The sequence below is a fragment of the Conger conger genome, chromosome 3 (genome assembly GCF_963514075.1).
Source record: "Conger conger chromosome 3, fConCon1.1, whole genome shotgun sequence".
Classification (NCBI taxonomy): Eukaryota; Metazoa; Chordata; class Actinopteri; order Anguilliformes; family Congridae; genus Conger; species Conger conger.
The window spans coordinates 27,696,634-27,715,463 of NC_083762.1; the positions used below are offsets into that span (position 1 = coordinate 27,696,634).

General features: G+C 40.2%; 1 protein-coding gene across 1 annotated transcript in view; it reads right to left on the minus strand.

Moving 5' to 3' along the window:
- htr4 (5-hydroxytryptamine receptor 4) overlaps window positions 1-18,830 on the minus strand; it is a 74,516-nt gene that overhangs the window by 3,250 nt on the left and 52,436 nt on the right. The window contains exons 4-5 of the mRNA XM_061237027.1: window positions 14,665-14,865; window positions 2,945-3,098 (exon numbers count right to left, since the gene is read on the minus strand). Coding sequence (XP_061093011.1) covers window positions 2,945-3,098; window positions 14,665-14,865 — 355 coding nt within the window. The remainder of the gene's footprint in view (window positions 1-2,944; window positions 3,099-14,664; window positions 14,866-18,830) is intronic.

Genomic DNA, 18,830 nt, shown 5'->3' on the forward strand with positions numbered 1-18,830 from the left:
TGCTACCCACTGCACCATCCGTGCTGCCTCAATATATTTTCACTTTGCAAAAATGAAAAAAGTTACCATGTCCCCCCGTTCCATCTTCCTGCCATAAAATGATGGCGTGTCTGTTTCTAAAAAGCTCAAACATTTTTGTACCCTTTTGTTCTTCTGTCCAAAGGATAATCACAATAATCAACTTCCATTTTGTAAGAAGTTTTTAACTGGGATCAACAAAGCATCTGTAATGTAATGTAATCTAATATCACCATTGCCAGTATTATAAAGCTAATTAGCTCCTTTGAGGAGGCCAGTCAGAAAATATGGCCCCTTGCCTGATGCCTCTCACCATCAAATGTGTTGTTTATTTGGCAGTCTGAAATAGAAATTAATTTGCATAATGAGCCTGTGTGCTTTGGATGAAGCATGGCGGAGACAGTTTTAAAGACTTGACCTCTATCTCATCGACCATTATGTGCTGCTTTATAGACTCCCACGTCATCCAGTTCCTTCATGAATTTCAAGTGTATTTCAAGTCGTAGCTGACTGAGCCCTGTTTTACTGAAAACACAAGGTACAGCTAAGAAGTGAACTACACATCTGGTGTGAAGCAGTGCAAAATGGTGTTTTGGTGTTGATTTTTGGGCCAGTTTCCATCATAACAGCGCACTACTTAGCAATCACATGCAGTAAGAGCATATACGCCATTTTAATGAGGATAACAGCCCATACAGATGACCCCTAAAGACTAACAATGAAATACAAATGTGGCAATAAGACAACTTTGAATAATGAAAAAACTAAAAGGATTAATATTATTGTTCAATTACAGTATAGTAGGCCTACAGTATAAAAGGTAAATGATAAATGGCTGGTATTTATATAGCGCCTTTATCCAAAGCGCTGTACAATTAATGCTTCTCATTCACCCATTCATTCATACACACACACACACACACACCAACGGCGATCGGCTGCCACGCAAGGCACCAACCAGCTCGTATAAGGCAGTGTTTCTCAACCCTGGCCCCACTGTGCATGCTGCTTTTTGTCAAAGCCAATCTCTTTATCAATTAAGGTTGTTGAAAATGTGCACTGCCATAGTCAGGCAGTTAAACTTACTTTAACACAATGCAGGTTTGGCTTGTTGTCATTAGCCTTCAGTCAACTGCATTTACACAGATGGCTTCGGCTTTCCATACCCTGAGCAAAGGGGAACCGAGGATTTCACCTGTCAGCTTGTAATCGAATCAATGAAAAATGGAACATCTTTCATAAAGTACACGCAGCACAGTAAATGAAAAAAAGAAAAAGAGTTGGTCTGACCCATTGAAATTCTTGCGGTGTGAATATGGGACATTAATTTGTAAGGGTTATAACTCTGGCTTTAAGAGGTTCACTTATATGTCCTTCAACAGATATAAAAAGTCTAATTAAGAACAATTAGTGTCTAATAAGAACAATTAGCGGCTCATTACAATACAGAGCTTCTTACTGTGCTTGGAACAAAGACCAGCATACAGAGTGGTTGAGAAAACACTGGTATAATGGTTAGCTAATGAATGACTCAAAGGCTGTGGATTTGATTCCTAGTTGTGGGAGCGACCATTGTGTGACTATTTAAATGCAGCAATATATATGCTTTCAGACTCTCTGGATAAGGATGTTTGCTAAATTCTGTAATGCAATGTAGAAATGTATGATCTTGAAAAATCAATTCTCAATGCTCAAAGATGTTATTAAAGATGTTATTAAAGATCTCTAAAATTATATTAAATTCACAAGTTGTTAACCTGGTCGTAAAAAGTAAAACAAACTAATTTAGTTTTAAGTACTATATAGGGTAGCATAACATCCATCCATTATCTTAACCCGCTTATCCTGAACAGGGTCGCAGGGGGGCTGGAGCCTATCCCAGCATACATTGGGCAAAAGGCAGGAATACACCCTTGACAGGTCACCAGTCCATCACAAAGCGCACACACCATTCACTCACACACTCACACCCACGGGCAATTTAGACTCTCCAATCAGCCTGCATGTCTTTGGACTGTGGGAGGAAACCCATGCAAACACGGGGAGAACATGCAAACTCCAAGCAAAATAAACCCAGGACCTCCTTGCTGTGAGGTGGCAGTGCTACACCACTACACCATCCATGCCGCCATGGTAGCATAACAGTAAGAACAAAATAATTTCATTTGTGCAAATTAACTTCCACTTAAAAATCTATTCTGCTGTAAATTAATATGCCTTTAATCAAATAAAGCATGCACTAAAACATACAATAAAAATTAAACAAATGATACTTTTAAAAAACATCCACAACACTTCAAAAAATTCAAATACTCAACATTTTTTTTTTTTGGAGGATAATTAAAAGACAAAAGTGTGCTCATGGCCAGTAACATTCAGAAACCTTAATCTAAAAAAATGTGGTTGAAAATGGTCTTATACAGTACGTTCAGAAACATGTTACTTAGTGTCTAACCCAAATGACTAGCACTCCTTTTTACTTGCAGGAAGTCATTGGATCAGTCACCTATCCAAAGCATGTATTTGTCTCAAACAAAGTAATGGACTAATATTTCACCATTCATTTTGGCAGTTTAATTCCAACAAGGTCATGATTGCTTGACAGTTCATGAAGGGTATACTTAGAAATCAGTTATACTGATTGAGAGTAACAAAAGTCTATTTGATGTGATTGTGTACTGATAACATCAGAATATATGTACTTATTATGTAAAGCACACAGTTGTAAAAGCAAAACCTCAAGGATTACATGAAAGGGTCTGTTATGGAGAGATGCAATTTACAGAAGAAAGGCTAACAAATTGTATAATCTTTGAAACATAGCCTACCTATACTTTCTTGACATTGCTTTTGATGGATTTATTTGTTTATTGAAGAAAAGGAAGAGGGGGAATGTATTGAGTCAACACAGGCATGTTCAACTCACCAGATGGTTTATTCCAATACTGTTCCAGCCTTGCATTATGGGTAGGAAGGATATGAATGTTGGTATTACCCAGCACCCTCCTAACATGAGAGCCACCCTCATGGGTGTCATCTTATTCCTGTAGACCAGGGGCTGGCAGCAGATGGCATAGTACCTGAGAAGAGAAAGCAGGTGGTGTTATGACAGAAAGGTGCGAGGACTTTTTTAGGTTTTGACATTTTTCTTGTTATTGGACTCTCGCTCTCGTTTCTCAAAACCTTTCTGGTGCTTTTTGAGTCATCATTGTAGATTTAATATTCAATGGTTCACTACTAACCACTAACCATCATGTGTGAATCTATAGATCTTTTTCACTAAGCTCTACCAACCCGGAAGCTTATAAACAGTACAAGTTCTGCCAGCTGTTAACAATGATTGACAAAAATGAATCAAAGCTTCTAGTTTGTGTAGTGAACTGCTATGTTCTACTAGAAAATGAAAAGTCATATTTGACATCAGATAAGTGACAAAATTATTGACATTATACTTAACACAGGGAAACATAGCCAAAACTAGCTGGCCTGTTCTGATAATTATGAACAGTGACAAAACTATTATCATCACGTGAGGCAGAAGAAAGTCATTACCTGGCTAGGCTTTTTTTGCCAATTACAGACATTAAAATATAAATTATTCCTCAATTTTTAAAAACAAACTTCATGCAAACAAATAGTGAAAGAAGGAGGAACCTCAGTCATGTGCTGTTTGTTGCAAATGTGCAAGAGACAAACTTATTAACATCATGTTTATCGGAAGGAAAATGTGTTAAAAAAGGTGTGAAATCTCCATGTACGGCTGTTTTAATTTGCTCGCTGAGCAAACGGGTATACAACAAAAACTGGAGGCTTTACTTTGTGCTGTTATTGTCACTCATTATTAACAGCTGGCTGAAGTGTTGCTTCACTACTTTTTGTAAACTTCAGAGTTAGCAGCACTTAACGCTTAACGATCCTAGAAATTTGGGGGGGGGGCATATCTGGCACGTGGACCTGTAGAGTTTGACACGTGATGTATAGGATTATCTTCACGTTACACCTGCAGAATTCAAGCATGCGTAAATATGTCAGTTGAAAATAAAAATGTTTGGTCTTTGAAATATCCTTTTATTTAAATGATTATGGCCAAGCGCTGTGACCTCCAGCCCTTTGAAGGGAAGAGGCCTTATTATCACGCTAGGTCCTCCACACAACATATGACACGGGAATGATGTCTGTCGTTATCTACCCACAGTCTCCTTTGAATGCAGTTCAATCACTGCTGATATATGTCATCGTCACACCTGTGGTCTTGTTAAACACCCCCCTGCTGGCATCCCTCAGGCTCTCGCTACAGAACATTGTCTTTTAACACTTATTCTTAAGATCTTAAACCCGTAATAAATTCTCTCTGATTCATAGTCATACATTAACCTCACCCACATAACCCATACCGCCTATGAAGAAATTGGCTAGGAACACCGTGCACGATTTTTCCAATGCAAATGCCATCAATTAAATTTGGCGTCCAACTGTTAGGCTGGATCTGCCTAGTCTGCACAGTTTTGGCTGTTTATCAAAATGTCTTCTGTATGTCTGTTCGGGGGAATCAAGGTCTTCTGCCTTGTCCAATCAAACTAAGCATCTGAACTGGATTATGGTTTGCCTGCCTCTTATCTACACAGGACACTTCAGAGTTCAGTGAAGCGGGGACTGTTATTCAAGCCAGTAATCCGTAACTGCCATATATGATCCAGCCTCAGCAGTGTATTCTGTTCAGCTCATCAGTGCAAAGGTTCACATTGTCGCTGAGAGAGACTATTTCCCTGAGCACTCAATGTAAAATATACGGGCAAGAATGGGAGATGGTGTTGCCAGACAACATATAAAAGAGTTGTAATGCTCTCAATTTTCCAAAATAGAGAATATCCACACCGCATGAAATTTTAAGAGATTGGCTGTGGTCCTTGTTGTTTTTCACACCAAATGTAATGAATGTAATCTGTTGGATTTTTTTTTTTTAAATTATCAAAAGAAACAAAACATATTACTGAGATTATTCTACTGATTGACTAGCTACAATTTCTGCCTATCGTCTTCTATGCACACATGGGGAACATCTGTTTGGGATTTTCCAGAGTATAAACGGCATATTATTATCACATTATATATAATACAGTAAAAGATTTTTGTTAGCTCTTGGATTTATATGAGAGGATTAAAACAATATTTGCTCTCAGTGTCAATCCAATGCTCAGATTGAAACCAAACACTGTAAATCAGATACCCTGGTATGTCCAAGAAATATACTCATTTTGAATGAGTTATATCTACCTTTATTAATATAAACACCTTTGGAAAAAATGGTAGCTTCAGGCAGCCTTAATTTACCGTGCCCTTAAATAAGCCCAGACCAGTTACCAAATAAGGCCAAATGGCTACGCTAAACAAGCCAGGTGAAAATTCTAATGCTACACATACTTGCTAATACTTCAAGATCTAGAAACAGAGATGTCTCATTTGCCTGTTAAATACTGGGCCTGATTTTCACAAGCCCATATTGTGTAAACTGAAGGGTCTCTGTGGATTTCAATGACCTAAAATCATGGGTTCATACAGAAAAAAAATAAATAAATAGCACTTATACGCCTTTTGGAATGTCAGTAAGAGTGGCAATGGATTGATCACAACCTGGTGGTATTTTATTAAAACTGTTTAGTACAGACAGTATTTTTTATTCTGTATTCCCAATAACCGATAAGTTCCCTATAAACACCCCAATAAAACCATGGTTGTGGCCAGACTGAAAATCAGAGAATACCTTTATTCAACATGATACTGCTAATGTACCACTTTAACTGAAATAAAACATGCACACCCTGCATTATCCAATGCAAGTTTGAATATAATTAGCTAAGCATCCTGCTTAAATCACACATATACACACACACACACACACACACACCCACACACGCACACACACACACATACACACACAGGCTGCAACTGCTCATTTAATGATACGCTAATATCTCTCAAAATGTGTGTTAAAATAACAGTATCATTGAATAAATTGACAACTACAGTAAGTACTCTTGATGTACAGCATACAGTATATTTTGTACCGACAATTTATGTGGCTGATGGCACGGCACAGATGTGTGATAGAAAGACAAGTACATTCTCATACAATGTCTATTTTAGCCCAGCTTTATAAAACCAGAGCCAAAAGCAACAACAAATGTATTATTATCAATGCTTAACCACATACACAGTTGAGCCAGGCATTCAGTGTGGAAGAAGCCATAACTGCAGACCCCATCAGTTGAAAGGTCTGGCACAATGTCAGGAAAAGCATTTGGCTTCTTCACATTCTTCATTAAGCCTGCTGAGAGCAGCTTCCAGTAGACAGTAATCCATGCCCTTAAGAATGCTTTCCATCTTTAAATTTGTTCAGCTTAAACAGCTTTAATTATTTTTAGTTTTAGACCACCACTCATGTGTCCATGTGTGTGTTGAGAGGTGTGACGTGTATAGAAGTGTATAGACAAATAATTGTCATTTCATCTGTGGTAATGGTTGGTTTTTATATCATTCATAGAAATTTCATGGAGAAAGATGTGCCAGCAGCGTTTGTAGTTACTCGGGCTGTAACATGGACTGGCCCTATGGATTGACAAAAATTTACAATTTTTCAAAACCTAGTGTGCTGGCCTGTCCCACACTTCAACAAAAAATGATGCACTTATGCTGTAACTAGTATGCATCAATGTTATTCAGAATTCCACTTCATTTTGTATTTCTTGTTTGCAGTAAAACCTGGGGGCATGGCCTCATTGTTCTCCTACAAGTCTCCAAATATCTCTGGGGACTTTACGTTTCTATGGCAATGTGACTAAGACAACCAGGCAGAGATGGTATTTCATAATGTATTATATAATATTTATCATTATATTTGTGTTGCCATGTTTCTTCAAATACAATTTTGACATCGCAGTTATGAATGATATTTCTTTCATCTTTAATGACTCCACTGTTGTTGCGATCATCCAACCACACAGGTATTAAACTATGTCCAGTCGTGTTGTCACACCATGCATATACTGCAATATTGGATTTTCAGCTGTCAGAAATTCCTCTTGGTACAGTATATCAGGAACAAGGCAAATACAGAAGCAGAAACACCTTTTCTTAAATTCATGCCGGAACACCTCTTTCGAAAAGTCATACAGAAACACATTTATCATACAGTCATCTGAATGGATATCTTGTGAAACTATGCTTTGTTTCAGACACGCTGAACAGGAAGTGGAGGCTAAGGTTTCCTTTTTCCTTTTTCTGTGTAATTTTAATGGGAACCAAACCAAACCAGTCCATCCTGTTCTCTTCTTCCCTTTTCTAAAAATCAAAGCATGCCTACATGTACTGACCCGTTACACTCCCTGTGCCTCATTTATCAAACGTGAGCCAAACAAATTTGACCATAAATCATTGGAAATGCATTTACACAAATATGTTTTCGGGTGCTAGTTTTTATTTTAGTATGATCCGAACGGACTTCACGAGTGCTCTCAGCTGTTCGTATTGCGTGCAGAAATAAAAACGCATGGTGTTTTGTGCTTTAATTACTAAATTCATTCATATTTTGATTTTGATTTAGATATAGCAAAATTATTTTAATAAGCCAACTGAATATTTGAATTATTCATACCATAGAAAAAGGCAACTGGATTCAACATTAAAATGGGTGATGGATTATTGCTTAATAAGAATATAAATTCCATAAAACACGCTATGAATAGGGAGTACAAGTCATAGCTTAGACCTCCTTTGCTAAGGCTGACCTCTCTTTACATTACATTTACATTTATTGCTTTATTTGAATATTTGGCACGTGCCGTACTTGGGGAGAGCGCATCTTCAAAGACCAAGCAGATTTCTTTGATGAGGCTCACAAGTCTGTCCCGACCGTATAAAAATGGTTCTGACTGCCCAGACACCTCCTTCTGAGTTCAACACACTGGAACCAGAACTTAAAAGACTACTTGCCCTTCCCGTCTAATTCCAGACCATGTTCAGGTGCTTTCCGTCCTCATATTCTTGGGGACTGGCACAGGACACATCCTGGCTAATTCCAGACAGCAATGTCTCTTCTATAATTTTATAACTTTGCCTCAAGTTTAATGTAATTTGTTGTTTCACCAGTTCCATAGCACGTGGAGCTGGAGAACCAGGACAATGTGGAACCGGGCTTTAGTCTTTTTACACATCTTACACCTGCTCTGTTCATTTTTATTCCAGTCCTATGTGGCGCATGCATAGTATATGTAGCCTATATAAACAAAAGTAGGATATTTAGCAACAACCAATCTTTAGATATCAGTTCCGCACATCGGCTACTTATCAGAAGCTCCAGCAGTGATGAATATTAGAATATTTTCAATGTTGTCTTGATATGGTTGGCATTTTAGATTATATAGCCGTTTCTGTGGGTCATAGCTTTAGTTCTTTATGTTATGAACAGAATAGACAATTAACAACAATGGCAAAAAATTATTAACACAAAAATATCCATCCATCCATTATCTTAACCCACTTATCCTGGACGGGGTCACAGGGGGGCTGGAGGCTATCCCAGCATACATTGGGCGAAAGGCAGGAATACACCCTGGACAATCGCAGGGCACACACACCATTCACTCACACACTCATACCTACGGGCAATTTAGACTCTCCAATAAGCCTAACCTGCATGTCTTTGGACTGTGGGAGGAAACCGGAGTACCCGGAGGAAACCCAGGACCTACCCACTGCACCATACGTGCCACCCACACCAAAATATGCTTTAATATAATTTTATTCTTTGCAAAGACAAGATGTTACAAAGTAGCTGTAACACACACAATCATATAATGATCATTTGTAGGCTACACAGTATTTTAAAGTAATCTTTTCTCAGCCATCTCTTTAAAATGCCTGAAATTGAATCCCATGGTCCTTATAAGGTATTTTAGGAGTGTTCATTTATGCTAATCATAAGCTCTGTGCACACGCTTTTTGTTTGTGATTGATTGTAAAAACTTACAATTTACACACGCATTCACAAAAATATTCATGAATGAGGCTGTGTTTAAACTGCTGAACCCTCAGGATGTGTGCCACCAATGACAATTGTCTTTATAACACACTTATCTTTCTGCTATGCTTATTTTTTATTTAAAATGATATCAGGCCTATATAGTTCATTAACGCCTAACCTTTGCCGTTTACAGTATAAGTGTCTTTCAGTTCTGCTATCCATTGTAAAAGTACTCGGTTGATGCACCATTTTAGATTACATACAGTATAGAGGTTTGAAAGCTTGAGGGGTAAACATACGAATGCCCTGGTTTTGCCAGTTAGTGCTATGGACACTATTGTTCTGGAGAAACAAGCTGCTAACCGCTCACCCCTACTGTCAGTCTTACCAGACAGAGAGGACTCCATTTTGAACTGACCCAGATCTGTCACACGTGTGTGCCCTGCCACAGCTAATGTTTATCCACACCGCTATAGCCACTCTGTGCGATATTCTGGGCATGCTTTTATCTCCCCGCAGCTCACAGCGACTGGACACTATAGCTGTAACACTATACATTGATTTTACAGTGCCTCCTGTGTTGCTAAAGTGTAGAGTCATCTTTCAATCCATTGATTTGGTTTACAGGCTAATCGCACATCTGTTTGCACCTATGAGGGTGTGGCTGAGAATCAGCTTGCTTAATGCTGCTGTGCTTGTCATAACTGGCTTCAACCATTTGTCTAATTTCACTCACACTTCAACGAAAACGTCTATAATCAGGAAAAAAGGTGCTTTGCTCGTATCTTGGGAGTAAAAACTGCTTGAACAGAAAATATAAACCACACTTTTCAGGTGCCTGTTCCCACTGAACTCTGGAATTGCAAGTTGTTTTCTTATGTTTTTGTGAATAATTATATTTTTTTGTTAGAAGCCATCAGGAGTTGCATCTCCCGGCAGAGCTAAAAGAGCAGCACTGCATCACTCACAGCCTGTAGCGGTCTGAGTCTGTGTGAGCTTTTCATTTTTAAATGTAACCTTTAGGGTAGGTTGACTGAGCACACATGCTCCTTTACAGCACTGCCCTGTCAATTCAACCCCCCTCCTGCCAATGTGCATGTCTTTGGATTGTGGGAACCGGAATAACCAGAGAAGCCCCACACAGGCACGAGGAGAACATGCAAACTCCACACAGAAAGCCCCCAGTCAGGAACCACCACCTCTTGCTGTGAGGCCATTGCACCACTGTGCCCATCATATACAGCATGTAGCCTAGTGGCTAAGGTGCATGACTGGGACCCGGAAGGTTGGTAGTCCAAGCCCCTCTGTAGCCACAATAAGATTAGTGCAGCTGTTGGGCCCTTGAGCAAGGCCCTTCACCCCTGCTTAGTCTAATGCAGGTCTGCTGAGGTTACATTACATTAATGTGGTGAGAGGAGAGGGCTCATCTCTCTGTCTGTTGACCTGGTTGCTATCGGCAAACCATGAGGCTGATTACTCTCAGGCAGATGCATGGTAAGTGGTCCCTTCTTAGTCTAATCAACTACAAGTGTCTTTGGATACAAAGTTGCAGGTAAATAACTGTAATGTAACATAATGCTGCATGCAAGGGAAGTGTTTCAGTGGACAACAGGTGAGTGCTTTCAATACAGTAAAATATGAAATTATGGGTTTAAAAAAAAAAATAATTTTAGCTTCCTGTATGTGCTCCGCAAATTGACTCTTAACAATTAGTTTACTCATCTGGCTGCCACAGTATAAATGTTCTAGTTAATTGCCGTGATCTCTGCATATGCCTGAGACAATATAAACAGCAGGACGATATTGACAGACAAACACAGGATATGGCAGGAATTAGCAACTCAACTCACAGTGCTCAAGTACCGAGAACTGCTGGTTTTCCACCCTCCCGTTACCTGGGAGTCAGGTGTGAACACATTCTGACCAATCAGTTGCACTAATTACCTGGGAGAATGGAAAACCAGGGCCAGAGCCTACGATCCCTGCTACATGGCATGCTATTTGCAAAAGAGCACATTCATTACTTGCATTCCTCTATTCTGGTCTTCTTCCAGAGCTGTGACAAACATTAGATTGTGATTATGTGAATCCCCCACACCCCACCCCCTTCTCCCACACCTCCAGCCCCCATTTCCACCCACCCCTGCGCACTGCATAAACACAGCGATTAACCAAGCAGCTTCTCCTCAGCCCTGTGTAATTCTGCCAGGATACAGGCTGCCTGGAATTAGCCCGTCTTCACTAAAACCAACTGAAAACGTTACCGCCGGTCAGGCCTGCTATTTTTGGCCCTTTTACTTTCATTCTCTCAACGTCTACGAGTGAGTGAATGGCCCATATCCTCGAGCTTTTAAGCTTCCAGTTCCTGTCAAGGCCCGCACTTTGGCCATCATCTGCATCGCTCAAGCAGGAGCCATCAGGATTTGAGTCACAAAGAGTCCGGACCGGCGCCATAAAACATGCCTATAAAAACCGCCACGACGGACCTCTAGGGGGTAAAAGAACACTCAAAGTCTGACTGAATGGGAAAGGCATCTGTCTGCTACAGAGACCCTGAAAATAGGAGCTTTATGCTGGCGGACCGATGCATCACCGTGAACGTGACAAACAAACCCTTCGTCCGAGGTAAATCTCTCCGGCTTGCGTGAGGAGAACCGACGTGCTGAACCACCACAGCGTTGTTAAAGTACCCGGATCCGCTTTCCCCAGGAAACGTAAAGCATCTATATCTAAAGTAATGCACTGCGCAGGTGAGCCCAAGGCTAGCATTCATCTCCTCCTCCGCCTTTAAGGAGCTCAGAGTGCAGACAAGCGCTAAATCATTCGACTTCACAAATTTGATTCCTGCCTTTTTTTCGAGATGCTGTTTCGGGCTGACCAGGGCCAGTCGCTGCGATAGATGACCTTTACATTTCTGATAGCGGGGACCCTTATCGCGACCCGCAGGCCCTGTCTGCGATTCGGCACCGGATAAGACGCGGGCCGGCCCTGACACGGCATGCGCCGATCACACTTGTGATAACACACAAAAGATATTTACTGAAATCAGGTCACTGAAAAGTCCATTTACTTATGGGGGGGGGGGCTTAGAGAAAAGGACCGGCTGAAATCAATGAGGCTCTGAGTAAATTGCTGTTGCTTTGGCCCTTGCTATCAATCACCCCGCAATCGGACTACGTGGCTGAATGCTGTGGGGATCACTCTAAAGCATTCCTCTCAGACGGGGTCAGGAACACAAGGTACGATCCATAATGCGGGATGACAGACTCGCTCTGCGCGGGGGGGGGCTGTGGATGAGAGACAAACTCCATGTGTATTTATGATTGCCCACTGAGAGGCACTTGTTATGCAAAAGACTGATGATTCCATTAGGCCACATGGTGCCTAGAGGGATTAATGGAGACTTGTGTTCTTTTTATTCTGCTGAGTACCCTCACTGCTCTCTGCCTCTACATTTAGAATTATACTGCAGCAGAGTGTCGTGAGGCAGCTTTTTTATAGTATATCTCCTTAAAAGAAACTTGCTGCTTCATAACAAATATCCGGTCACAGAATGATGAAACTTTTCTTTAACCATTGTCTCAGTCTGTTCCTTATATTGTTCGACTATATTGTCATTGTCATATTTGGCGAAGCCGAACAACTTTTAGAGGGGCACTTCATCTTCTCCCAATCTGGAAAAAGACTCCGTCAAGATTTACGAGGCTCAAAAATAACTTGGTAGATGATCGAGATCCCAAGCAATCTGTGAGAAAGGACAACCTGGCATGGAAAAATAGGCAGCCCTCCAAATAAAAGCCCTGTCCTACAGATGCGATTTGAGTATTCAGAGCCTGGAGGAAACCTAGGAGCAGAGAGCTGCTCAGAGACAGGGCCCCTGATGTTTCACACACTTTAAAATGAAATGACACTGCTAATATTGGCTTATAAGTGACAGCCAGCAGAGCTTCCCCCAGCCAGGGTGGCTTGTTCTGCGCTAACCTCCCTCATTGTTAAGCCTCACGGTGACAAATAGGTTGTGAAATAACACAAAAAACATTTGATTGTAAAAGCTGTCTGCCAGGCTGTCAGGAACCCCCATTTACTAGAATACCAACACTAGCCAGCATTAACCTCACAGACCTAATTGTGTAATTTTCAACAGCTGACCGGGGACAGGACAAGGAATTACATGTGCACAGAACAGATTAGAGGGAATATCACACCAATCAATGAAACCAAGTCAGCCCTGTGCAGTAAATAAAACGTTCTTTTATGCCTGTCAAGAGAAGTGAGATGGGTGTGAAAACCACAGTTTTGTTGCCATATAACTGACGAGCTAACCCTGACTGCCGGTAAAATAATGTTGGAAATGCCTCTATTGCTGTTCTCCCACTTCTGACCTTTTGACCCCTGCCACTCCCAGTGAAAGTTTGCCTGATTGGCTACAGGGACCTGGAAGCTTATGTAAACCAGAAAGCAGCTCTGTGCACAGAGGCTCATCTGACGGAAGGCAACCTCCACTGCTGACAGGATCCTGTCCTGCTAATCACAACACACTGAGAACAGATGAATGTACTGTATGAAATGCAGTTAGGTTCTTTAGTGTGGGGCGTTATTGAATTAGTCATTGCTGTGTGACTGTATAATATTTGGCAATACCGTGGCAACTCATCAGCTCCCTTGAAATCAACACTAATCAAAGAGTGATCAGTTCTAGTACCTTTTCCCAATGGTTTTTAAAAGCTGAACCCACTTACACGACACAAATTTCTCTCAAATTAAAGAAAGTAGCAGCTAATAGTTGATCGGTGATTTTCCTTGATCACAGACATTTGGAGACAGCCTCCGAACGCTATTAGGCGGTCTGTGAAAGTTAAACAATGTGGGTTGTGTTCCTTGTGATGCATAATACAAAAATAACAAGAAATGTATTGCTCAATCCCCATGTCTCAACAGTAAATGGTTATAAATTGGTGGTAATGCGTGTACCCTGTGCTCCCTGGCTGGATAATTGAATGAAACTATAATTTCCACTCCTGCAGACAGTCACGACTCATGTTCCGGGGTGGGCTGGAACACCGCCAGCCTTCCCATGTACACACCAATCAAAGTGGGCCAGGGGCCCCATTACAGCTCAGTCTCATGGCATATACATACATCTTAGCACTTATTTACAGAACCACCAGCTCCGTCCGTTACGTTCTCACAGGTACACTTTACTGCAGTTCTAAAAACAAAATGTCCAGTCGGGGTGATAATTTAAGTAATGTAACATTTCAAACATTCCAAACTCGGTCCTGGGGCCCCCCTGTGTATCCAACCACAATTGCAATCTCAGAATTTGAACAAGCAGTTGATTTGGCTTAATTAGGTGCTTCATGTTTCGAGGGATTGCGTAAGCCACATCATGTCAGAAATAGCTATGCGTGCCATGAAGTATAACATTCCCAAGTTCCCGAGAATTTAACAACAGAACATAAGATTAATGACGAAAATCTTTCTGTCTGTAAAAAAGTGCTCAGGGGTATGTATTTGCCCTGAGACTGGGTAGCTCATTACACAACATTACAGGCAAAAACAGTGGGAGCTGAGGGAGAGACACCTGGCTTAGTGCACTGCACTGATAAAACCACAGACTGCCCCACCTGTCCAGGGATATGCAGCACAGGTGTAAGATGGATGCCGTGGTTAGCAGCACATCCAGGGAGGTCCGGACCAGGCAGAAGGTCTCCCCGTATATCCAGTTCTGGTGGATGAGCTCGATGGCGCCAAAGGGCATGACCAGCACTGACACCAGCAGGTCTGCGAACGCCAGCGACACTATGAAGTAGTTGGTCTTGATTTTCCTGCAGAGGGCAGAGGGACATATGGTTGAATCACTTCTTCAGGAATGTACACCATTTTCTCAAATAAAATACATGAATGATAATTACACAACTTACGGAATCATTAGGTTAGTACAGAGCTCAGCAAATATTCAGTTTGTGTAAGTGAGGAGCAATTCAATTTTAAGTGAGTAATAATTAATAGGCATTTTCAGATTCCTCTTTAAAAAAACAGAAATTATAATTATACGGTATGACTTCGAGAATTATTAGGTTAATATAGATTTATGCAAAGATTCAGTTTTTGAAAGTAAAGACAATTAATTTGTAAGGAAGTAACAATTAATGAGGCATTTTCATGGAAAGTTATTGATCTGTTCACAAAACGGAAATCTATTCATGCTCAATTAAACAAATGTCTTGGGTTGGAAGAAACAAATTGGATTTAATCTAATATAACTGACTGGGTTATATTATATATGACTTTACACCAGGGGAACAGCGTAAAATGTCTATTCTGGCACCTGCCTTTTACTTCACACTTTGGATACATCACAACAATCTGACATACACCATTGGGAACAAGTCACAGAACTGGCTGACAGCAATCCAAGGCATGTATTTGGCATTTTACTTGAACTATACACCATAAGACCTTTAAGACGTCACACGTATGACATACGGTGGGCTCCAGAATCACTGGTACCCTTAATAAAAATAAAGAAAAAAGGCTGCAAATAATCAACATCATGGATAATGATCTCTATGTTACGTATGTTCAAACATATAGAAAACTATCTACTTTCACTTTAATACATTTACTCTTGTGTTTAATTTATTAATCACCTTTTTTTCTGAAAACCACAGGAGGAAAAATGATGGTACTTCCATACCAACAAACAAAGACAAAACAAAACTAAGTATCTGGAGTATGCCAAACCTCATTGGAATTAGGAGAGAGTTATGGTCAGATGAAACCAAAATTGAATGTTTTGGCCATAAACACAATCAACATGTTTGGCAGCAAAAGAAGAATGCATATATGAAATATGGAGGTGGGTCATTGATGTTTTGGAGATGCTTTTGCTGCCAGTGGTCCAGGATCACTATTTAAGATCAATGGCACAATGAATTAAACAAAGTACCAAGTAATCTTGGCAGAAAATCTGGTTGCCTCTGCTAGGAAGTTGAGACTTGGTTGTTGATTTTCCAGTAGGACAATGACTCCAAACATACATCAAAATCCACACATAAATGTCTCCAAACTTAAATCCCATGAAAAACATGTGGTCTGAACTGAAGAGCAAAACCAAGTAAATCAATGATTCTGAAAGTTTCTGCATGGAGAAATGGTCAAATATCCCTCCAAATGTGTTCTCTAAACAGAAAAATCTGAGCCCATTGTATTATCTCACACATTCAGTAATGAAGGTGTATTGCAGTTTACGACAAATCAATTAATGCTGCTATGACGTATGCAGTAGTTATATAAAAAACATTTGTTTAGCATAACACAGACACATCTTACAGCTCGTGATAAATATAATAACACTTTCACAATTAATTTGCTAATTAAAAAAACTGATTACAAAGCATTTTGTACACAAGTTGGCAAATACAGAACTTCAAAAGACTGCACATTTTTACCTGCTGCAGTAATAAAGAAAAATAGCATGGTATTGTTGTCTTCAAAGCGATAAAAAAAATAAAATAAAATAAAAACTATATATGACTGAACAAAAGTGACCAAAACAAGAAAGTGTGAAACTGTGACATGGGCAGGGATTTACCGATGTGTGAAAGCACTGTCCCCTGCATCTTGCATCAGCTGCTAATTCATATTCTCGTCTTAAAACCCCAACTTTACCATTCCTTTGTCTTATCGGCATCAGCAACTTATTGAATTTACCTAGTCTTTTATTTTTAATTCCCTCTTGCAAGTTTTCTAATTTTTCATTTTAATTGGACTGCTTGGCTAACCCTTGAATGTGTTTTCTAATCTCAGCTAGCCATCACTGTGGGTTACTGCAGGCCTACGTTGAAACCAGAATCAGGGAATGGATTTTTCAGCTTCTGAACACAGTAAATCCTTGCCAAACATAAGCTGCAATTGTAGAGTACGCTTTATTGCCTATTTGTGTTCACAGGAAATTCTGTAGTCTACTGTACCCTCAACAAAAGAGCCTGATGTGATTTGAATATGGCAGTGAACGCGAAGCTGCTGCCAAAGTGGATTAAATTACCCCCCAGGGAAAGAGAGATATGCAAGAGGCCATTGTTCAACCTGATACCGAGTTTGAGATGTTTTCCTGATAAATTAGCCCGTAATAATTACAGAAGCACTAATCTGGGGAAGGTATTCTGCAGATAACCTGGTTCTGTTGCCATCCACAGAAGGTGGCTTGATGAGTTACAGAGTCTGGCTCTGATGGAAGATTTCTGTCAGAACTGGGCGCTGGCAGTAAACCTAAAAAAAGACAAAGTAATGATCTTCCAAAAAAACACATGATGTCAAGGCTCCAGTTTTTTCTAGGTAACACCACCCTAGAACCCTAAATTAAACTGACAATCACAGCTTCAGGGAGCTTTACCAAAGCAGCGAGTGTATTAAAAGAAAAGCTTGAAAAGCAATCGCCCATAAACATCACATTTCATAAAATTGATATGCCAATTTTAAATTAGTTTATTTATGTTCTGTGTTATCCAACCCATTTAATTGTATCCAAAAAGTATCCAATAGAGACCGTGGTTGTAGAATTTTGTAGAAACATCCCATTACTGCAGAGAAACAGATATCCCCAAATAATGTAGGGCAAAACCAATATGCAAAAAAGCATTACAATTCTGGATACACTTCAAATCCTGCCTCAAATTTAAGACAATGAAAGCCCAGACTCAATCAGTGGTCCTGATGCTGACTGACCCATTAACACCACTAACACACTACAACATGACCAACCCATTAACACCACTAACACAGCAGTAAAAAAGAAGAGCTTGTGGTCACTGTGAGACAGGAGAGGTAGAGACAGAAACACTTTCTCCTTCATTATGATTACAATGTTCCCAAATAATAAAGAACTTCTCTTCCCAGAAAAAGAATGAAAAACTGCAAATTCAGGAAGGAGAAGGACCGACAGCACCAACTGAGGCAAAATACATATCAGCCGGGCATAACCTGAGGGACATATCATTATTATTATTTATTATTTATTTAACTGTCATTGAAATTGGACACACACAGAGATAAAGTGAGAGAAAGAGGCAGACAGTCTGTAAGACAGAAAAGAAAAAAAGTGAGACATTGTTTAAACAGAAAGAATGAAAATGGATTTGAAATGGACAAATTCAGAGAAAGTGAGATAGAAAGAAAGAAAGAAAGAAAGAGAGAAAGAAAGAAAGAAAGAAAGAAAGAGAGAAAGCACGACAGAAGGATACGTGATGCACTGCTCGAGGGTGAGATGCCAATGGGGAGTCCACCCCCATCTCAGTCAACCTGAGAAAGACCTGAGCCCTAGGCACTCCATTAATGACTAATGCAATGCAGGGAGAGCTACCTGGCTGTGAAAAGCACTTTAAAAAAACAATCCTATATATAGCACACAGGGAAAACTTTGAGCCAAGCTAGAACTGCGCTGTCATTTAACTAGAAGATGTGTTACTGCAGTAGGCCCTTAGAAGCAGAGCTGGTTCTGGGCGTAGGCGACATAGGCAGTCGCCTAGGGCTCCATCAGTCTGGAAGGGGGTGGGGGGGTTGGCCAAACAGGTCCTCAGTCACTACTTCCAGCACAAACCCCAATCTACAATCTCGCCTACGGCAGCGAACAACCTGCATGCTTTGCACGACTGCCTTAAGGCTTTCCACTAACATTAAAACATTTTTAAATAGAAAAGAGACATAATTGCATTTCAGACTGGTGTAATTTTCAAATTATGGCAAACTAACGGATGTGCAAATAGCTGTGTAAATAAACTTTGATATGTAT